General features: G+C 43.0%; 1 protein-coding gene across 1 annotated transcript in view; it reads right to left on the reverse strand.

Moving 5' to 3' along the window:
• Positions 1-7,173: 7,173 nt before the first annotated feature.
• The window catches only part of LOC311135495 (voltage-dependent calcium channel subunit alpha-2/delta-1-like), a gene marked incomplete at both ends in the record, with an annotated part of 111,145 nt that continues 94,124 nt past the window's right edge, over positions 7,174-24,194 (reverse strand). The window contains 11 exons of the mRNA XM_084169492.1: positions 7,174-7,210; positions 8,886-8,974; positions 9,419-9,501; positions 11,965-12,077; positions 17,620-17,746; positions 18,174-18,229; positions 18,317-18,369; positions 20,098-20,250; positions 21,658-21,729; positions 21,813-21,851; positions 23,820-23,887. Coding sequence (XP_084025618.1) covers positions 7,174-7,210; positions 8,886-8,974; positions 9,419-9,501; positions 11,965-12,077; positions 17,620-17,746; positions 18,174-18,229; positions 18,317-18,369; positions 20,098-20,250; positions 21,658-21,729; positions 21,813-21,851; positions 23,820-23,887 — 890 coding nt within the window. The remainder of the gene's footprint in view (positions 7,211-8,885; positions 8,975-9,418; positions 9,502-11,964; positions 12,078-17,619; positions 17,747-18,173; positions 18,230-18,316; positions 18,370-20,097; positions 20,251-21,657; positions 21,730-21,812; positions 21,852-23,819; positions 23,888-24,194) is intronic.

Here is a 24,194-nt window from a genome sequence, read left to right on the forward strand (position 1 = left end):
CTGCAGTTTCCTCAAAATGGGACTTTGGTGACTAATGACTGGGATTACTTTTATCACTATAATACCCCCTCACTTTCATTTCATCATGGCCTGTTGTAATGAGTGTGTACCATCACCAGCCATACATCTGGGACAACCAACTTGTGATGTCTGGTGGACACTGTTAATTCACCCTGTGGATAGGGTGGAGAGAGATAACTTTTTCTGGGCAAGCAGATGTTTTACCACATCTGTGTGTGTGTGTGTGTGTTTGTGTCATAACTGATATTTGTAATTAGCATGTTGATGGTTAACATGGTGCACGCTATGCCAAACAGGGTTCAGGTGGGGTCACGCTCACACACCTACTTTTGGCTGTGCACCCCTCTGCCATGCCCCTGTGTGTGTGTGTGTGTGTGTGTGTGTGAGATTGATTACCCTCTGATGAAGCGGGGACCCAGCAGCTGGGAATGATCTACTAAACACGCTGGCACCCCCCTCTAGAAAATGAATCGTTGTTCAGTCTCCTGTTTTGTGTGTATTTGGTGGGAGGGTGGCGTCTAAAGGGAATTTACAGGGCGTTAGCCAGAGGCAGAGCACTACACTCTGATGACTTCCATGTACCTTAAACCACCAACCGATGACTCATTACAGTGTCTAAATGGAACATGTTCCACTGAGAATACTCACCTGGACAGTTCTCTGTTCTTCCACTGACAACAGAAACACGCACACATGCACGCGCACACATTTTAAATACTTTATTTGAATCCACCACACGGACACGCACACGCACACACACACGCACACACACACACACATTTGTTTTACTATCCTTGTGGGGACCAAGCAATTGATTCCTATTCAAATTCCTATTTTCCCTAACCTCCTAACCCTAACAGCTAACCCTACTTCTAACCCTAACCGTAATTGTAAACCTAACCCTGAGCCTAAAATATCATTTTTCCTTGTGGGGACCAGCGAATGTCCCCACTTGTCTGGATTTCCTTGTTTTACTATCCTTGTGATGACTTCTGGTCCCCACAAGGATAGTAAAACCAAACACAAACACACACCTCGGGATCCTGTATTCCGCTGGTCCTGTAAGTCAAGTTGGAAATGTTGACTTTAATTCCAGCACCCACAGGAGGATCGAAGGAATACTGGGGAATGTTGGGATTTATTGTTGACTGATTCCACAGGATTCCAGGATATGGAAAAATGCTGGGTTACACTATCTAGAACCTAAAAGGGTTCTTCGGCTGTCCCGATAGGAGAACACTTTGAAGAACCCTTTTTGGTTCCAGGTAGAACCCTTTTGGTTGCAGGTAGAACCTTTTTGAGTTCCATGTAGAACCCTTTCCACAGAGGGTTTTAAATGGAAAACAAAAGAGTTCTACCTGGAACCAAAAAGGGTTCTACCTGGAACCAAAAAGGCTTCTCCTATACACCGACTTGATATTCAAATCATAAGAAGGAATTTCCCTTGACCACGCCCACAAATGGGGGAAAACAAACATTATTTGCCATTGACCCCCATTGTAAAAGAGCCAACTTCATCGTCAATTTTTAGTTATACAGAAATAACAAAACATACCGAAAAGCTGTTGTCTGGCCTTCAGAAAGTATTCATACCCCTTGATTTATTCCACATTTTGTTGTGTTACAGACAGAATTCAAAATGGATTAAATATATTTTCTTCTCACCCATCTACACACAATACCCCCAAATGTTTACTCCTGAACTTATTTATGCTTGCCATAACAAAGGGGTTCAATACTTGTTGACTCAAGACATTTCAGCTTTTCATTTTTAATAAATGTTTAAAAACATAATTCCACTTTGACATTATGGGGTATTGTGTGTAGGCCAGTGACACAAGATCTAAATGTAATCCATTTTAAATTCAGGCTGTAACAACAAAATGTGTAAACAGTCAAGGGGTGTGAATGGTTTCTGAAGGCACTGTACATGTAACCAGGTAAAAAAATCCTGTGTGGGAAATTGTGGGGACCTGGTGTCCAAGTAGGCTACACGTAGCTATGTGTGTGGAAAACATTTCATCACAGGTAAGATATTTAACTTGTTTAGTAAAGTCTGTTTGTTACTTCACTCACTACATGTAGCTGTATAGTCCGTTTGTTTGTGTTGTTAGTCTTGGCTAGCTAAATGTTCCGGTCGGTAGTTAGCTAGCACTCACTCACATGGCTGCTAGTGCCGTCATGAAAAGGGGCATGAGGGAAACACTACAATATTACGTTTTCTAAGTAAGTGAGAACGCTCAAAAGCAGGCAATTTTGAAAAGTAATGTTTAGACATGTTTTACTTAAATGTCGTTTTGTAATTGACTATAACAGACAACAAGAAAATTGCTTTTGAAAAGGCCAAGTTTTTGCTGTGAGCCAATGGGATAACCAAGGTAACCATGGGTTGTTTTCCCCCAAGGTGGGCGGGTGCCGCGACGTTCTATCTAATACCGACTGCAAGTATGGCAACAGCTGAAGAACCCTTTTGGAACCCTTTTTTTAAAGAGTGTAGTAGAGGGAGGAGGAGGGGGAGAATAAAGAAGGGAGGGAGAGAGCAAGAGCAGGTGAATTTGTGGTCATGTTTAAGGTTTTGGCAAAGCCTGTTGCCCCCGAATAAGTGTGCAGAGGCCTAAGGTGAACCACAAATTCCTTAAAGGCTGTTTGAGGGATTATAGATGGCGACAGCTCAAATGTGGTGTCCAATATTCTCACCACACACGTAGCAATGTGGAGGGGGCATGCTCTGACTAAAGTAGAGGTTGAAATACCCTTACCTTTATTGTTAACAGTGTTCAATAACTGGTGTTCCATTCTATTTAAAACTAAATCTGGTCTAGAGCAGGTCATGATGACCCTGCTTACGGGAACAAACCATCCCCTCTGCTCTGGCTGGAACAACTAATCTACAACAATTAAAATGAGGTCGGCCAAATTAGGGCCACTTGATTAGAGATGTTTATTCAGGCTAGGTCTAATGGCCGTATGGATACGGTTAGGTTCATGCTATTTCTTATGGCCTTAGGGTTGTTGTGGCCAGTTTACTAATGAGGATCAAATGACTATATCAATTCTCAATGCTCTGATCAGAGACAGCGCTTGTCTTTCTCTCAGCTGAACATCATAGTTCACACATTCAATATAGCACAACTCAGTGTGTTGACTCTTTATGTGTTAACTTTTTATTTCAGGTAATGTTACTTCAGTCCAAAATATTTAAAAAAATTAATGTGACCATTTCTGAAGTTGATGAGGTAATTCCTTCATCCCCCCCTCCTCCTCTCTCTCTCCTTTGCTCACTCTCTCTCTCTTCCTCAGTCTCTGTTAACTCTGAGCATTGGCATGTGAGGAGATAGCAGCCATGGTAAAGGCTATGAGCCCCATCACTACAGACAAGGAGTCACATTACACACAGACCCCCCAGGCTAACCATCCCTTCACACACACACACACACACACACACACACACACACACACACACACACACACACACACACACACACACACACACACACACACACACACACACACACACACACACACACACACACACACACACACACACACACACACACACACACACACACACACACACCAAGACCTGCCAGTACAGCCCAATGTGATCCTTTTGAGGTTTCATTTCACAGTATAACAAACACAATTAGCAGTAGTTGCATTCATCCAAATATAACATTGGATAAACAACAACAACATAAACCTAATGACACTCTGACCTGTCAGAGCCGTGATGCTTACATCTGGTCTATAAGAAAGACCAGCAGAAAATAGACCAAGTCGGTCTCTGTGAATCCCCCTGTCAAGACATCACAGAGAGAGAAAGGGGACTTGTGGGTCCTTCCGGGGATACAGTCTGGTACAGGGGACATGCTATGTCATTACACATCTCTCTGTCTTTCATCTGCACGGACTCCTGTCCTCGGTAATGCTGTGTGTGTATGTGTGTGTTCGGGCAAAGAAAGCAGCACTGCCATCACATTTTACAGAGGTATTAGAAAAACCATTCTGCTTAAAGAAAGAAGAAGGCATATGCACTATATTTCTTCAAAAACACCTTAGATACAACATTTGCATCCACAAATATCACATTACGTAAGGGTGTTATCAGAGTTTGCAGGCCTTTAGAGTGTGGCTTCACTCTGGTTGAAGAATGTCCCATTGGTACCAGGTCATTCTCAGTGAGAACCCTTGTACTATGACTTTACCATGATGTATCATCAGTTAGGGAGTCCAGTAGTGATACAGTCACATTATCAATAAACAGGAATTCAAGTTGGCATAATGAATCCCAAGCCTTGAAGAATAACACTGAACATCCCTGCCATAGGCAGACTCACTGTAACTAATGGTTGGTCATAGTTGCATAATAACCTATTACTCTATCAGAGAATCTGAGCAATGTGAGGAACATTATTGCATTTAGAAAAACATATTTTTATCAGTGTGCTAGAGAGCACAAGAACATGTTGTCATATTTATTTTTGTATGTCTATTAGACAGCCATGGTCATTGCATGTCTGTCATTACCTTATGATATTAAACCAAACACTGCTAGATGGCCGAGATAAGTGATTACAATTGCATACAGTGACCTTCATCATTAAGCAGACATTACAGGCCAGTACTGTACAGTACATACATGTAACTGCATGATTAGAGTAATTTACTAACCTGTCAGCGACAGTACAGTTGACTCAGTATCAAGGCTCCTAACACAGTCGAATGGCTGTGAGCTACTCTCTGTCGTTCTCTCAGAGCAATAGGAAGAGTTGTCCTCTCCCCTCACCTCATCTGTAGCAGTATCCTGACCTTGCTCTGAGCAGATGAAAGATAATATCATGTTTTTCCTGATCTGTGACCCGCTGTTTGATCTCTCCAGCATGAACTATTAGTAAATCATTATTGAAGTATTACTTGTGGGAACAGGGGAGCCTCAAACAGCAAGCGGTTGTTTTATGGCCAGCTGCTGTGCCAAGTTAGATGTCCATAAAATACTCTCCTGTTGAACGAACAGCTAATCAACAGACCATAACAATACTATACGTTTATTGTGAATATATCATATTTGCACAAGAATCAACACCATGTTATAAACATTATTTCTCCTTTTTTCTGTTTCTTTTTTTTTTTTTACAGTAAATATCATTATTGTACAAATGTATACAAAATTGAATCAGGCTAGTCAAGTTCCACAAAAGAGTAAGTCATGTATTAAAGCACAATCAGAGATACCCCAGGGACATGCCTGTACCAGTGCTACATCATGCCCTTGGCGTTATACACACGTCAACACGCGACTCCGATAAACAAGCATGATCCTGAACGCCAAACCAGGTAGTCACAAGATGGCCATGGCAGAAAGGACAAGACTGGCAACAATAGGCCCTGATGAAAAACTACAGAACATGAGCTGTTTGTTCTTCATTTTGGGTTAGGGTTACATGGCTGCTTTTTTATAATGTGTAACTTACAGTGAACTTAACATTTGGTAAGGTTGGGGTAAGAGTGGGGTAAGACTGTTGAAACTGTCTGTGGTAACAGTGCCTGTACCTTGGTCCTCTCCATCATGGCCAAACAGTGACTCATCCATGGTTTGAGGAGCACCCAACATCGAACAGACTCATTCCGTCACATTGCAGCATTTGGACACCAAGCTTTCAGCGTCTCGTTGACAGCACTTAGAGAGCAACACAAAGAAGAAACAAGCAGAAGAAGAAGAAGAAGAAGAAGAAGAAGAAGAAGAAGAAGAAGAAGAAACAGTCTTTATATATGCTAATATCATTCTCCAGTTGTCTTTTCACCAGGGCATGTGATACAACTAACTACTGTAGTCTTTTGGAAAGCTTTTCTGTCTTCCACTTTGCTGAAATCCTGAGTCTGGGGATCCAGAGGAAACTAACTTCAGGAGCATATTGTTCTACAGAGGTGGGTTCAAGTCTGGCTGGCAGTCTGAAGGTGAATGAGACTGACACCCAGGCTAGATAGATACCAGCTAGTTACGTAACATAAGAAACATATCTCTGAGCTACTGCTCCTGCTCTACTACTACACATAGCATACTGTACGGCGTGCAACTGGGACACATTGGGACATCATTCCAATGACTCTGGATATATGAATGGGATGTTGACGCTACATAGGCACTAGGAATCTGATGCATCAAATGAAGCTATACTGTATGTGTATCTATAAAGACCTGGGTCAAATGTATAGTGTATTTTCAAACACTTGAGTTGCACTAGATTTCGCTTTCCCGGTGCAATGGAACAGTCCCAAAAGTACAACCATGCACACCATGTAAGTGAAGCTAAATGAAGCACACCAAAAGTATTTAGAAAGTATTTGGCCCAGGTCATAGATTAATACCCCACGATTGGTAACATGGCCATATCGATATTAAAGTATGATTTGACCCTGCATGTTATCAGAGTATCTTCATTGGCCAAATATCCCCATTACTCTAAGTAGCTTTATTTGGTGTCATAGTTAGTGTTCTTCAGCTCTCTATTGAGTGAACCCTACTCTAGTCTACTGCGTCTATTCACTCACTGCTGGTTGACCTGGAACAGTTGGATTATTGAGAACTTTGCTGTCCATTTCAGTTACAGCGTTCGTTGTCTATATAATTATATTTTTCTAAATATAATAAATATCATAAGCAACAAAAATACAAACAACTACGCCTACACAAATCATTTGCTGTCAGTGAAAAATAATATAATGTTGGCATGAAAGTACAGCCACTCAACCTCCCTCAGATTCAAACCAATACATAGACAATACAGAATTAAAGGGTTCGGTTAGCTCTTACTGTTGCACCATAGAATAGAATAGATTAGAATAGAATATCTCAGGCAATTGAAACATGGTGGAGAAGGTAAGTGAGCGATGAGAGAGCACCCTTTGGCATTGGAGAATGATTGGAGAACAGGAGAGTGACTCCTCTTCCATACTGGCAGTGAGTTAACACATCAGTGATTACGTTCAGAGGATGGAGCGTCAGAAAACAGTCCAATGTAAAACACTGTCTGAGTGAGATGTGAGTGTGTGTGTGTGTATTTGTGTGTTTGTGTAGGGGTCATGAGTGTCGGGGGCCAGTGAGGAGCCACATCAGCAGTAGTTGGAGCCCCAACATGGGCCAGAGGGAGGGGCTTAGAGAGGTCCCGCCCCCACAGTCAGAATCATCCTCCTGTTGGACACAACAAATGTTAATCAGACAGGCAGCCAATCAGATAATTCAAACTAGATTATGTTGCAAATAACAGATTAAACGGGCTGCGTTCAGGAGTGTGCAATATTATAGAAATGTCAGTGTATGTGTGTGTGTCCTCCTCCTGTTTGATGTCAGTGTTCAGGAAATCTGTGCATGCCCTTGGCCTTGGTGTGTGTGTGTATATTTGTGTGTATGTGCGTGTGTGTATGTGTGTCGTACAGTACAGCACATCGTCAAAGGCAGGAAACCCATCTGTTGCTTCCTCTATTTACTAGAGGGAATATAGACTGCAGAGAAATTTCCATAGTTCAGCTGGGGGGAGAGGGCTTTGTCCTACTTTCACTCTGAGTATCTACTGCCGCTGTACAATACCTGTACCTTACATTCCCAGGCCACCCTAAACATCGCTACCGGCCTGCGTGTGTGTGACAGGTCTATTACGGGCAGTACAAAGACTGTGTGTCAGAATAGGCAAGGGAAATACTGTGGGGTATGTTAAATATTTACATGAGTGATGTCAGTATTTTTCAGAGTAGGAGATGATGTCACATTCACAGTAACAGCCTTCTCACCATCAATCACATTCCATTCACAGTAACAGCCTTCTCACCATCAATCACATTCCATTCACAGTAACAGCCTTCTCACCATCAATCACATTCCATTCACAGTAACAGCCTTCTCACCATCAATCACATTCCATTCACATCCACTTTACCCAACAGTACACTATTCACCTGGTGTAGAATTACATGATCAAGTGGTAGATGCCTTTCTTTTGTTCTGGGATTATCCAAGTGTGTTTACGTATTTGATGGAAGTACTAGAAGCCAGGTAGTCATTGATACCACATAGCTAGTAGTGGCTATGTGTAAGGGCTGATTATTAGCAGGTGTCACGACTTCTGCCGAGGCTGCCTCCCCTCCTTGTTCGGGCAGGTTTCGGCGTTCGTCGTCACCAGCTGACTAGCCACTGCCGCTCCATATATCATCATTCCATTTGTCTTGTCTTGTCAATTACACAGACCTGGTTCATATCCCCTCATTAGTCCGTGTATAAGTGTTCCCTCTGCCCCCTTGTCCTTGTGAGTGATTGTTTTATGTGAAGATGAGTGTAGCTCGGTTGAGCTACCCGTACTTTGTATTGCCGGGGTTATTTCTCCCCGTGTGCCTGTATTGTATTCCAGTGCGCCTGTATGACGCCCTGTGCTGTTGACGCTATCCAGCGTAACTGCGTACTAAGGAATAAACTCTGTATTCGGTGATTTACCCTCCTGCGCCAGACTCCTTCAAATCACACTCTCACAGCAGGTTTCAGTTGAGTTAGTAGTTGATGTGTGTAAGGCCTGACTATCAAGAGTGATGGAGTGACACAGGTCTCAGTTCAGTCAATTTAACTCTACCTACATGTACATATTACCTCAATTACCTCGACTAACCTGTGCCCCCACACATTGACTCTGTACCGGTACCCCCTGTATATAGCCTTGCTACTGTTATTTTTTAGTTATCTATTTTTTACTTAACACTTATTTTTCTTAAAACTGCATTGTTGGTTAAGGGCTTGTAAGTAAGCATTTCACTGTAAGGTGTATTCGCCGCATGTGACAAATAAAATTTGATTTGATTTGATTTGATTGAAGGACACTGACCCTGGGCCCAGCATCAACACCTGCAGCAATAGGAGGAAGGGGATGGGACTCAGACCAGAGACACCGCTGATTGGACACAGGGGCTCGTCCTACCATGACAGACATGAGCAGCAGCCAATGGAGATGCAAAATGAAGGATGGAAATTGGAAATAGAAGAAGAGACAAGGAGAAAGAAAAAATGTAAAAGATGAGAATGAGGATTTCATGCTAAAATACGAAATGACAGTTAGTGCCAGTTAATGAAAGTCAGTATAAAGGCTGCAAAAATGCAGGATAATATAACTTAATGAAATATATCAGAAAGATGAGAGAATGAACATGAGAAGACCTGTCATGCAAGCAACCAGTTCATTTGTTTGAACAAAAAAGATCCCTGAGAGCAAAATATATATGTAAAATAGATACAAACTAATTCATGCAATCAGGTAATGAAGAACATTCAAACCAAGAGATAGAGAGAAGGATAGAGAGATAGAGGGACAGATATAGAGAGATAGAGAAAGATACAAAACATTAAGTATTTGTGACTTACGTTTATGTTGTTGTCGAAACACACGTCAGGTCCTTTCCTGTATCTGGGGTTCTGAGCCAGCTCACAGGGGTCTGGACCTTGGGCTGCACACACACTAAGGAAATACTAACAAACTCACACCTACTATAAGTACAATACACACACTCTGATCTTAAATACTGACACATCTTGGTCAAACATACTGTAGATCTCTAACATCTCACACCTTTAACACTCTCCCTTACAAACTCAGACATATCACCCTGTCTGTGGCAGAGTATTACCCATTAACAACTACATAAGACATACTGTATCATCACCATGATTGAACATGACACTGTGATTGGACAGACTCTCTTGCTGATACAGTGGGGAAAAAAAGTATTTAGTCAGCCACCAATTGTGCAAGTTCTCCCACTTAAAAAGATGAGAGAGGCCTGTAATTTTCATCATAGGTACACGTCAACTATGACAGACAAATTGAGGGAAAAAAATCCAGGAAATCACATTGTAGGATTTTTAATGAATTTATTTGCAAATTATGGTGGAAAATAAGTATTTGGTCACCTACAAACAAGCAAGATTTCTGGCTCTCACAGACCTGTAACTTCTTCTTTAAGAGGCTCCTCTGTCCTCCACTCGTTACCTGTATTAATGGCACCTGTTTGAACTTGTTATCAGTATAAAAGACACCTGTCCACAACCTCAAACAGTCACACTCCAAACTTCACTATGGCCAAGACCAAAGAGCTGTCAAAGGACACCAGAAACAAAATTGTAGACCTGCACCAGGCTGGGAAGACTGAATCTGCAATAGGTAAGCAGCTTGGTTTGAAGAAATCAACTGTGGGAGCAATTATTAGGAAATGGAAGACATACAAGACCACTGATAATCTCCCTCGATCTGGGGCTCCACGCAAGATCTCACCCCGTGGGGTCAAAATGATCACAAGAAGGGTGAGCAAAAATCCCAGAACCACACGGGGGGACCTAGTGAATGACCTGCAGAGAGCTGGGACCAAAGTAACAAAGCCTACCATCAGTAACACACTACGCCGCCAGGGACTCATATCCTGCAGTGGAAGACGTGTCCCGCTGCTTAAGCCAGTACATGTCCAGGCCCGTCTGAAGTTTGCTAAAGTGCATTTGGATGATCCAGAAGAGGATTGGGAGAATGTCATATGGTCAGATGAAACCAAAATAAAACTTTTTGGTAAAAACTCAACTCGTCGTGTTTGGAGGACAAAGAATGCTGAGTTGCATCCAAAGAACACCATACCTACTGTGAAGCATGGGGTTGGAAACATCATGCTTTGGGGCTGGTTTTCTGCAAAGGGACCAAGACGACTGATCTGTGTAAAGGAAAGAATGAATGGGGCCATGTATCGTGAGATTTTGAGTGAAAACCTCCTTCCATCAGCAAGGGCATTGAAGATGAAACGTGGCTGGGTCTTTAAGCATGACAATGATCCCAAACACACCGCCCGGGCAACGAAGGAGTGGCTTCTTAAGAAGCATTTCAAGGTCCTGGAGTGGCCTAGCCAGTCTCCAGATCTCAACCCCATAGAAAATCTTTGGAGGGAGTTGAAAGTCCGTGTTGCCCAGCGACAGCCCCAAAACATCACTACTCTAGAGGAGATCTGCATGGAGGAATGGGCCAAAATACCAGCAACAGTGTGTGAATACCTTGTGAAGACTTACAGAAAACGTTTGATCTGTGTCATTGCCAACAAAGGGTATATAACAAAGTATTGAGAAACTTTTGTTATTGACCAAATACTTATTTTCCACCATAATTTGCAAATAAATTCATAAAAAATCCTACAATGTGATTTTCTGAAAAAATAAAATCTCATTTTGTCTGTCATAGTTGATGAATTATGATGAAAATTACAGGCCTCTCTCATCTTTTTAAGTGGGAGAACATGCACAATTGGTGGCTGACTAAATACTTTTTTCCCCACTGTAAATGGTTTGCAATAGTGGGAGTGTGTACATTTTATAGCTTATCTCGCTGTGTGTGTGTGTTTAGTCCTCATTATCAGCATATTGAGCGGTAATAAACTACAGGCCTCTGGTTTGACCCCTCTCTGACCTCTGACAATGACACTTTTACTGTTACACCAGCAGGAAGCTAAATCCCCAGACACATATGTCTCGTATACACACACACACACACACACACACACACACACACACACACACACACACACACACACTTTACAGTGATTCAATGTGGGCTCCAGATGTTCCATTCATACACAGCTTTAGACTTGACTAAACATGACTAGAGTTTTTCACTCCAGCAGTAATACTGACTAAATTAATACAATTGGACTACCATGTGTCCTGCAAATGGATGATGTGTACTACTTATCTATAACCATGTGGTTTCAATACAAAGGCTTGGTATTATGTTGATAATGGTAACAACATGTAGAGAGATACAGCGCTGCTGAGCTTGTGTTACGGATTGTCTAATGTAGAGGTTTGTATGTGGTGTGTGTGTGTGTGTGTGTGTGTGTGTGTGTGTGTGTGTGTGTGTGTGTGTGTGTGTCGAAGGATACAGGGTTGCTCAGCCTGTCGTAGTGGTCTGGGGTCACAAGACAGACAGGTGGCCTTGGCATCAGTGATCAGAAACACCAGGTTAGTTTTGGGCAGCTTCTCAGCTCGATACATCCTGAAACACACACACACACAATGTGTTAGTAAGCTACTCAGCATTATGCATCATGAAAGGATGAGAGGAGAGGAGAGGAGAGGAGAGAGAGGTGGGAGAGGAGAGGACAGGCGAGGAGAGGAAGAGGAGAGAGGAGAGGAGGGGAATGCTAACCATGTAAACACTTCACAAATGAGAGAACACTTCCCTTCCATTGGAATGTCATATTATTCTTTCAATGGAATTCACTATTATTACAAGAGAGATGGAAGAGGCTCCACCATATTCCAACCCAAACACAAATGGAAAAACACTCCCAACAGACTAACAAAGCTTTCACACAACATGCTCTTTATCTGCCTCAGATGAGAGTAAACCATAAACGCTGCTTGTTCCTGCCGCCCGCGGCATCACACATATGGGCTACCGTGGTGATATACACTATACAGTGCCTTGCAAAAGTATTTATCCCCCTTGGCGCTTTTCCTATTTTGTTGCATTACAACCTGTAATTTAAATGGATTTTTATTTGGATTTCATATAATGGACATACACAAAATAGTCCAAATTGGTAAAGTGAAATGAAAAAAATAACTTGTTTCAAAAAATTCTAAAAAATAAATTATGGAAAAGTTGTGCGTGCATATGTATTCACCCCCTTTGCTATGAAGCCCCTAAATAAGATCTGGTGCAACCAATTACCTTCAGAAGTCACATAATTAGTTAAATAAAGTCCACCTGTGTGCAATCCAAGTGTCACATGATCTGTCACATGATCTCAGTATATACAGTGGGGAGAACAAGTATTTGATACACTGCCGATTTTGCAGGTTTTCCTACTTACAAAGCATGTAGAGGTCTGTCATTTTTATCATAGGTACACTTCAACTGTGAGAGACGGAATCTAAAACAAAAATCCAGAAAATCACATTCTATGATTTTTAAGTAATTAATTTGCATTTTATTGCATGACATAAGTATTTGATCACCTACCAACCAGTAAGAATTCCGGTTCTCACAGACCTGTTGGTTTTTCTTTAAGAAGCCCTCCTGTTCTCCACTCATTACCTGTATTAACTGCACCTGTTTGAACTCGTTACCTGTATAAAAGACACCTGTCCACATACTCAATCAAACAGACTCCAACCTCTCCACAATGGCCAAGACTAGAGAGCTGTGTAAGGACATCAGGGATATAATTGTAGACCTGCACAAGGCTGGGATGGGCTACAGGACAATAGGCAAGCAGCTTGGTGAGAAGGCAACAACTGTTGGCGCAATTATTAGAAAATGGAAGAAGTTCAAGATGACGGTCAATCACCATCGGTCTGGGGCTCCATGCAAGATCTCACCTCGTGGGGCATCAATGATCATGAGGAAGGTGAGGGATCAGCCTAGAACTACATGGCAGGACCTGGTCAATGACCTGAAGAGAGCTGGGACCACAGTCTCAAAGAAAACAATTAGTAACACACTACGCCGTCATGGATTAAAATCCTGCAGCGCACGCAAGGTCCCCCTACTCAAGCCAGCGCATGTCCAGGCCCGTCTGAAGTTTGCCAATGACCATCTGCATGATCCAGAGGAGGAATGGGAGAAGGTCATGTGGTCTGATGAGACAAAAATATAGCTTTTTGGTCTAAACTCCACTCGCCGTGTTTGGAGGAAGAAGAAGGATGAGTACAACCCCAAGAACACCATCTCAACCGTGAAGCATGGAGGTGGAAACATCATTCTTTGGGGATGCTTTTCTGCAAAGGGGACAGGACGACTGCACCGTATTGAGGGGAGGATGGATGGGGCCATGTATTGCGAGATCTTGGCCAACAACCTCCTTCCCTCAGTAAGAGCATTGAAGATGGGTCGTGGCTGGGGTTTCCAGCATGACAATGACCCGAAACACACAGCCAGGGCAACTAAGGAGTGGCTCCGTAAGAAGCATCTCAAGGTCCTGGAGTGGCCTAGCCAGTCTCCAGACCTGAACCCAATAGAAAATCTTTGGAGGGAGCTGAAAGTCCGTATTGCCCAGCGACAGCCCCGAAACCTGAAGGATCTGGAGAAGGTCTGTATGGAGCAGTGGGCCAAAATCCCTGCTGCAGTGTGTACAAACCTGGTCAAGACCTGCAGGAAACGTATGATCTCTGTAATTGCAAACAAAGGTTTCTGTACCAAATATTAAGTTCTGCTTTTCTGATGTATCAAATACTTCTGTCATGCAATAAAATGCAAATTAATTACTTAAAAATCATACAATGTGATTTTCTGGATTTTTGTTTTAGATTCCGTCTCTCACAGTTGAAGTGTACCTATGATAAAATGTACAGACCTCTACATGCTTTGCAAGTAGGAAAACCTGCAAAATCGTCAGTGTATCAAATACTTGTTCTCCCCACTGTATACACCTGTTCTGAAAGGCCCCAGAGTCTGCAACACCACAAAGCAAGGGGCACCACCAAGCAAGCGGCACCAGGAAGACCAAGGAGCTCTCCAAACAGGTCAGGGACAAAGTTGTGGAGAAGTACAGATTAGGGTTGGGTTATAAAAAAATATCTGAAACTTTGAACATCCCACGGAGCACCATTAAATCCATTATAATTTTTTTTAAAGAATATGGCTTCACAACAAACCTGCCAAGAGAGGGCCGCCCACCAAAACTCACGGACCAGGCAAGGAGGGCATTAATCAGAGAGGCAACAAAGAGACCAAAGATAGGAGCTGCAAAGCTCCACAGCGGAGATAGGAGTATCTGTCCATAGGACCACTTTAAGCCGTACACTCCACAGAGCTGGCCTTTACGGAAGAGTGGCCAGAAAAAAGCCATTGCTTAAGGAAAGAAATAAGCAAACATGTTTGGTGTTCGCCAAAAGCCATGTGTGGGACTCCCCAAACATATGGAAGAAGGTACTCTGGTCAGATGAGAATAAAATTGAGCTTTTTGGCCATCAAGGAAAACGCTATATCTGGCGCAAACCCAACACCACTCATCACTCCGAGAACACCATCCCCACAGTGAAGCATGGTGATGGCAGCATCATGCTGTTGGGATGTTTTTCATCGGCAGGGACTGGGAAACTGGTCAGAATTGAAGGAATGATGGATTGCGCTAAATACAGGGAAATTCTTGAGGAAAACCGGTTTCAGTCTTCCAGAGATTTGAGACTGGGACGGTGGTTCACCTCCCAGCAGGACAATGACCCTAAGCATACTGCTAAAGCAACACTCGAATGGTTTAAGGGGAAACATTGAAATGTCTTGGAATGGCCTAGACAAAGCCCAGACCTCAATCCAATTGAGAATCTGTGGTATGACTTAAAGATTGCTGTACACCAACGGAACCCATCCAACTTGAAGGAAGCAGTTTTGCCTTGAAGAATGGGGACAAATCCCAGTGGCTAGATGTGCCAAGCTTATAGACACATACCCCAAAATACTTGCAGCTGTAATTGCTGCAAAAGGTGGCTCTACAAAGTATTGACTTTGGGGGGGGGGGGGGGGGGGGGTGAATAGTTATGAACGCTCAAGTTTTCAGTTTTTTTGTCTTTTTTCTTGTTTGTTTCACCCCAAAAAATATTTTGCATCTTCAAAGTGGTAGGCATGTTGTGTAAATCAAATGATACAAACCCCCCAAAAATCAATTTTACTTCCAGGTTGTAAGGCAACAAAATAGGAAAAATGCCATAGGGGGTGAATACTTTCTCAAGCCACTGTATATACAAAAGTATGTGGACACTCCATCAAAATAGTGGATTCGGCTATTTCAGCCACACCCGTTGCTGACAGGTGTATAAAATAGAGCACACAGCCATGCAATCTCCATAGACAAACATTGGCAGTAGAATGGCCTTACTGAAGAGCTCAGTGACTTTTAACATGGTACCGTCATAGGATGCCACCTTTTCAACTAGTCAGGTCATCAAATGTATGCCCTGCTAGAGCTGCCCCGGTTAACTGTAAGTGCTGTTATTGTGAAGTGGAAACGTCTCGGAGCAACAATGGCTCAGCCGCGAAATGGTAGGCCACACAAGCTCACAGAACAGGACCGCTGAGTGCTGAAGTGTGTAGCGCGTAAAAATCGTCTGTCCTCGGATGCAACACTCAATACCGAGTTCCAAACTGCCTCTGGAAGCAACGTCAGCACAATAACTGTTCGTCGGGAGCTTCATGAAATGGGTTTCCATGGCCGAGCAGCCACACACAAGCCTAAGATCACCATATGCAATGCCAAGCGTCGGCTGGAGTTGTGTAAAGCTCGCCACTATTGAACTCTGGAGCAGTGGAAACACATTCTCTAGAGTAATGAATCATGCTTCACCATCTGGCAGTCCGATGGACAAATCTGGGTTTGGCGGATGCCAGGAGAACGCTACCTGCCGAATGCATAGTGCCTACTGTAAAGCTTGGTGGAGGAGGAATAATGGTCTGGGTCTGTTCTTCATGCTTTGGGCTAGGCCCCTTAGTTCCAGTGAAGGGAAATCTTAACACTACAGCAGACAATGACATTCTAGGCCAGCCTTTCTTAAAGTATGGGTCGCGTCCCAAAGTGGGTTGCGGACCTGCACAGAGCCCCTTTGTGGCAACAGTTTGGGGAAGGGCCTTTCCTGTTTCAGCATGACAATGCCCCCCATGGACAAAGCGAGGTCCATACAGAAATGGTTTGTTGAGATTGGTGTGGAAGAAATTGACTGGCCTGCACAGAGCCCCTTTGCGACAACAGTTTGGGGAAGGCCCTTTCCTGTTTCAGCATGACAATGCCCCTGTGCACAAAGCGAGGTCCATACAGAAATGGTTTGTAGAGATCGGTGTGGAAGAACTTGACTGGCCTGCACAGAGCCCTGACCTCAACCCCATCAAATACCTTTGGGATGAATTGGAACGCCGACTGCGAGCCAGGCCTAATCGCCCAACATCAGTGCCCGACCTCACTAATGCTGTTGTGGCAAGTCCCCGCAGCAATGTTCCAACATCTAGTGGAAAGCCTTCACAGAAGAGTGAAGGCTGTTATAGCAGCAAAGGGGGGACCAACTCCACAATAATGCCTATGATTTTGGAAGGAGATGTTCGATGAGCAGGTGTCCACATACTTGTGGTCATGTAGTGTATATGTGGTTCAGAAGAACAAACAGCCAACACTAAATCACACACATGAAGCAACCCTCTCCTCTCGTCTGTGGAATAGCTCTTTCTTTATGGTGCTCGTTAAAGTTTACATGTCTTTAGTCATTAATATTGAGGAGAAAAACGTCAGCCGCATGGGGCTCATATACCTACTGCATTTCTACCCACATTCAGCCCCCACACCACGTGTGAGTTGCAGCACATAAACATGGGAAAAGGTTGGGAGAGGGCTCTCAGTAAACATTGTTTCCCTCTGTGTGTTCAGCTTCTGAAAGATCAATGTAATGTGTGTCTGATCAGAGCCCAGCTGACAGCAGCTGCCTGGAAAGAGCTGGAAAACACAGAGGAGGGCAGGAAATTGACCCCATTCTGGATCTACAACTATCCAGGAAGGAGACAGGAAGGGGAATCTCCCTTATATCACACACACACACACACAAACACACACCTGGAGCAGTTTCCACAGTCAAGGACTCCTGAGTAGGATCTCTCTTCGTTGTCGAAGAAGTACTGAGTCTGCTCTGTGATACAGCTCTCCTTAAACATGTTAGCTGACATGTCCTCATCTGAGTCCGCTAGAGAGAGAGAGAGAGAGAAAGAAAGAAAGAAAGAAAGAAAGAAAGAAAGAAAGAAAGAAAGAAAGAAAGAAAGAAAGAAAGAAAGAAAGAAAGAAAGAAAGAAAGAAAGAGAAAAAATTAGAAAGGAAGAGAGAGAGATAGAGGGAGGGAGAAAAAATTAGAAAGAAAGAGAGCGAGAAAGAGGGAGGGAGAGAGAGAAAATCCACTACTGTCACCATACAACCAAAAACACAAATCAACAAACAAGTAAACAAAACACATCTGTGATTACAACTCCTCCAAATAACTACACCAAAGCCCAATGATATTTACTCTATATTAACAGCCATTTTAGCGACAACAAACATATTGTACCTTTATAACTATAAATTCACTGTTGTGGAATCACATAATTACATCCAATATACTGTACCCTAACACTCACCTGCCTCTAGGAAGTTGGGGAATATGAGACCGTAAAAGAGCTGCTGTATTATTGACCTACAGTGACAAACAAACACATTACTGTTGGTCTAAACAGCAGACCATATATAAACAGTAGTTACAGTAACCAGCCCATTAACTCACCAGGCAGCAGTGGATGCCCACCAGCCTATACTCAGCATGTCTGCTACAGTGGGCTGGAGAGTAGAGAGGAGAGGAGCTTTGAGGGCACAATTCACAACATATGGACAAAATATACACATACAGTGCCTTCAGAAAGTTTTCAGACCCCTTGACTTTTCCACATTTTGTTACGTTACAGCCTTATTCTAAAATGGATTAAATAAAATAAATGTCATCATCAATCTACACACAATACCCCATAATGACAAAGCGAAAACAGGTTTTTAGAAATGTTTGCAAATGTAAATAAAAAACGAAAAAAACCTTATTTCATAAGTATTCAGACCCTTCACTATGAGACTCGAAATTTTGCTCAGGTACATCCTGTTTCCATTGATCATCCTTGAAATGTTTCTACAACTTGATTGGAGTCCACCTGTGGTAAATTCAATTGTTTGGATATGATTTGGAAAGGCACACACCTGTCTATATAAGGTCCCACAGTTGACAGTGTATGTCAGAGCAAAAACCAAGCCATGAGGTCGAAGGAATTGTCCGTAGAGCTCCGAGACAGGATTGTGTCAAGGCACAGATCTGGGGAAGGGTACCAAAACATTTCTGCAGCATTGAAGGTCCCCAAGAACACAGTGGCCTCCATCATTCTTAAATGGAAGAAATGTAGAACCACCAAGACTCTTCCTAGAGCTGGCCGCCCGGCAAACTGAGCAATCGGGGGAGAAGGGCCTTGGTCGGGGAGGTGACCAAGAATCCGATGGTCACTCTGACAGAGCTCCAGAGCTCTTCTGTGGAGATGGGAGAACCTTCCAGAAGGACAACCATCTCTGCAGCACTCCACCAATCAGGCCTTTATGGTAGAGTGGCCAGACGGAAGCCACTCCTCATTAAAAGGCACATTACAGCCCACTTGGAGTTTGCCTAAAGGCACCTAAATACTCTCAGACCATGAGAAACAAGATTCTCTGATCTGATGAAACTAAGATTGAACTATTTGGCCTAAATGCCAAGCGTCACGTCTGGAGGAAACCTGGCAACATCCCTACGGTGAAGCATGGTGGTGGCATCATCATGCTGTGGGAATGTTTTTCAGCGGCAGGGACTGGGAGACTAGTCAGGATCGAGGGAAAGATGGAACGGAGCAAAGTACAGAGAGATCCTTGATGAAAACCTGCTCCAGAGCGCTCAGGACCTCAGACTCTGGCAAAGGTTCACCTTCCAACAGGGCAACGACCCTAAGCACACAGCCAAGACAACGCAGGAATGGCTTCGGGACAAGTCTCTGAATGTTTTTGAGTGGCCCAGCCAGAGCCCGGACTTGAACCCGATCGAACATCTTTGGAGAGACCTGAAAACAGCTGTGCAGCAATGCTCCCCATCCAACCTGACAGAGCTTGAGAGGATCTGAAAAGAAGAATGGGAGAAATTCCCCAAATACAAGTGTGCCAAGTGTGTAGCGTCATACCCAAGAGGATTCGAGGCTGTGTAAAGTACTGAGTAAAGGGTCTGAATACTTATGTAAATGTGATATTTCCGGGTTATTTTTTTATAAATGTGCTAACATTTATAGAATCCTGGTTTTGCTTTGTCATAATGGGGTATTGTGTGTAGATTGATGAGGGGGAGAAAAACAATTTAATCAATTTTAGAATAAGGCTGTAACGTAACAAAATGTGGAAAAAGTCAAGGGGTTTGAATACTTTCCGAATGCACTGTTTATGTAACATAAGAGGTAACCAAAGTAAAATAATGCATTTATATATGTGTGTGTGCTGTGTGTGTCTCACCACATAGACAGATCGTGGCCCTGCAGCAGCCTTGCTGTCTCTCTCAGGGTCGCAGACTGACTGGTAGTCGTAAGTCTTGTTGAAGGAGTACAGAGACGTGTTGACCAGACTGATCATCACGACTGGGTCCACCTCCCCGAAGAACTGACCAATCTGTATACAGCAAACAGAGAGAGCTGCGTTCAACTACCACACCTACATATTTATTCATAAAGAACTGACTTATCTATACACACTGGGGACAAGGTTGTACTCAACACACCCCACAGACACGAGAGAAGCATTCAACAACCAAAGACACAAAATGGATGCCTGCTCTATGCATTAGAAAGCCTTTGATCCAAAATGAATGGTGGAGGATTGGCACTACCTAATCCAATGTAACTCAGTAGAGCCAAGATATTCCATTCATTTGGATTGAGGCCTGCAGGATTCTCCTAAGGAGTACAGTAGGATATATAAAGCAGATTCAGCATGACTTTAGACCACATGAAATGTATGAAAACATCTGTCCAACTTTGATACAGGGGTGAACTCTCTCTTTAATAGGGGTTAGCTTAACAGAGTGGGAACCTCTCCCTTTCTCGCTCTCTCTGATACTGTTCCAGAGACTGTACTCCCGAGTGGCGCAGTGGTCTAAGGCACTGCATCGCAGTGCTAGCTGTGCCACTAGAGATCCTGGTTCGAGTCCAGGCTCTGTCGTAGCCGGCCGTGACCGGGAGACCCAAGGGCGGCGCACAATTAGTCCAGCGTCGTCCAAGGTAGGGGAGGGTTTGGCCGGCAGGGATGTGGGTTCGTTTCCCACGGGGGGCCAGTATGAAAAAAAAAACATGTATGCATTCACTAACTGTAAGTCGCTCTGGATAAGAGCGTCTGCTAAATGACTTAAATGTAACTATTTACTCTGCTGGAGAAGCATACTTCTGTGCTACAGGAGGTGTCAAACAAACTCTAACAGGACACAAGGGGCTCAGAACTATGCCATAATCATGTCATAAGGCGTATATATGACCTATGTAAGTGAGTGATGGATTGGAGTCATCCAGGTCAGAAGGAGAGAGGAACAGGAGAAGAGATCTGGTGGCCAGCCAAACCAATGAACACCTTTTAGTACTCATTCCAACAGGAGTGTCTTGGCTTTAGGACTATGGATGCATGTTCTACTAACTGCAGCATACTGTAGATGCCATGGAGCCATTTTCTCTTAGACCTGTGCTTTAGAGACTTGTTTGTTGTCATGCCAAATATGATATGGCATTGGTATTAATGAGTGTTAGAGACGCAGAGGACAATAAAATACAATAAAATCATATCTTATCATGATAGTCAGAGGAGTTGGCTAAAAGCACATCCAGATCAGTTCAACAGATTCTATAAGGGCCAGTTTCCTGGAGACAGATTAAGGCTAATCCTCTCCATTGAGCATGTTTTTAGTCCAGAACAAGGCTTAATCTAGGTCTGGGAAACCGTTCTATAGCCAGACAGAATGTTGACCCTGCTCTGGTAGGACAAACATACATGTCTGTGACAGAACAAGCTGATTGGCTGATGGAGACTCACCTGAGTGATATACTCATCCTGATTGGACATCAGCAGGAAGCCTCCATCATCCAGGATTACACAGTCAACGTGCTGCAGAGAGAGAGAAAATCAGTCAGTATAGAACATTATCAACATTTCAAAATATTTTTCGTAAGTAAGATAGGCCATAGTACCTTATCATTCTTCAGACAGCCACAGATTTCATCCTTGCACTGCAAACACATCAGAACACAGGGTCACTTGTTGAGCAAACACAATACAGTGAGGGAAAAAAGTATTTGCTGCTGATTTTGTACGTTTGACCAGTGACAAAGAAATGATCAGTCAGTTCAGGAGAAAAAAAATAAATAGATGTGTATATGTATATGTATGTATATATGTATATATATATATATATATATGTGTATATATATGTATATATGTATATATATATATATATATATATGTATGTGTGTGTGTATGTGTGTGTATATATATATATATATATATATAGATATAGAATTATTGTAAAATTAACTCTGTCCATAAGGTGTAGATAGTGAGTATGGACCGGAAGTAGAGGCCTGGGCGTTGTTGTTCACTAATTTACTCCAAGTAGGGAAAGGATGGTGGGGTTGAAAAGTAATAAAGGGGAATATATATATATAAAAAAAAAAAAAAAATATGGGGGATTGGAAGTGATGCAGACAATTACATTGATAGAAGATACAATCTATCTGCAATATCAAGCTGATCCTTCCCCCCGAAAGAAAAAAAAAAAAAAAAAAAAGAAAAAAAAAAAAAAGAAATGATCAGTCTATAATTTGAATGGTAGGTTTATTTGAACAGTGAGAGACAGAATAACAACAAAAAAATCCAGAAAAACGCATGTCAAAAATGTTATAAATTGATTTGCATTTTAATGAGGGAAATAAGTATTTGACCCCCTCTCAATCAGAAAGATTTCTGGCTCCCAGGTGTCTTTTATACAGTCCACACAAGTAATCAATCAATCAGATTCCAAACTCTCCACCATGGCCAAGACCAAAGAGCTCTCCAAGGATGTTAGGGACAAGATTGTAGTCCTACACAAGGCTGGAATGGGCTACAAGACCATCGCCAAGCAGCTTGGTGAGAAGGTGACAACAGTTAGTGCGATTATTCGCAAATGGAAGAAACACAAAATAACTGTCAATCTGCCTCGGCCTGGGGCTCCATGCAAGATTTCACCTCGTGGAGTTGCAATGGTCATGAGAACGGTGAAGAATCAGCCCAGAACTACACGGGAGGATCTTGTCAATGATCTGAAGGCAGCTGGGACCATTGTCACCAAGAAAACAATTGGTAATACACTACGCCGTGAAGGACTGAAATCCTGCAGCGCCCGCAAGGTCCTCCTGCTCAAGTAAGCACATATACAGGCCCGTCTGAAGTTTGCCAATTAACATCTGAATGATTCAGAGGAGAACTGGGTGAAAGTGTTGTGGTCAGATGAGACCAAAATCGAGCTCTTTGGCATCAACTCAACTCGCCGTGTTTGGAGGAGGAGGAATGCTGCCTATGACCCCAAGAACACCATCCCCACTGTCAAACATGGAGGTGGAAACATTATGCTTTGGGGGGTGTTTTTCTGCTAAGGGGACAGAACAACTTCATCGCATCAAAGGGACGATGGATGGGGCCATGTACCGTCAAATCTTGGGTGAGAACCTCCTTCCCTCAGCCAGGGCATTGAAAATAGGTCGTGGATGGGTATTCCAGCATGACAATGACCCAAAACACACGGCCAAGGCAACAAAGGAGTGGCTCAAGAAGAAGCACATTAAGGTCCTGGAGTGGCCTAGCCAGTCAAAATCCCTCCTGAGATGTGTGCAAACCTGGTGGCCAACTACAAGAAACGTCTGACCTCTGTGATTGCCAACAAGGGTTTTGCCACCAAGTACTAAGTCATGTTTTGCAGAGGGGTCAAATACTTATTTCCCTCATTAAAATGCAAATCAATTTATAACATTTTTGACGTGCGTGTTTCTGGATTTTTTTGTTGTTATTCTGTCTCTCACTGTTCAAATAAACCTACCATTAAAATTATAGACTGATCATGTCTTTGTCAGTGGGCAAACGTACAAAATCAGCAGGGGATCAAATACTTTTTTCCCTCACTGTGCTAGTTTCTTAACTATGGGGAAAAGTGTTTCCCTTACGTTGACTTTGATGGTGGCGTTCATGAAGCTGTTCATCCAGGCAGAGACGTTCAGTTTCACTCCCACCACTACAAGACATTAAAACAACACAAAAACATATTCAGAAACACTTTTTTATTGAATAGCCCTTCAGAGAATGATCGATGGATGTTTAATCTAATTCTCCAAGCTGTCAGTTTTACTTCAGAAGTACCCACTGCAACAACTAAGCACCCAGTTCTCATCTATATTATTCGTAGCTGTCTATTTACCACCACAAACCGATGCTGGCACTAAGACCGCACTCAACGAGCTGTATAAGGCCATTAGCAAACAACAAAATGCTCATCCAGAAGCGGCGCTCCTAGTGGCCGGGGACTTTAATGCAGGCAAACT

This window comes from Coregonus lavaretus, assembly GCF_964263955.1.
Source record: "Coregonus lavaretus genome assembly, chromosome: 9".
Lineage (NCBI taxonomy): Eukaryota > Metazoa > Chordata > Actinopteri > Salmoniformes > Salmonidae > Coregonus > Coregonus lavaretus.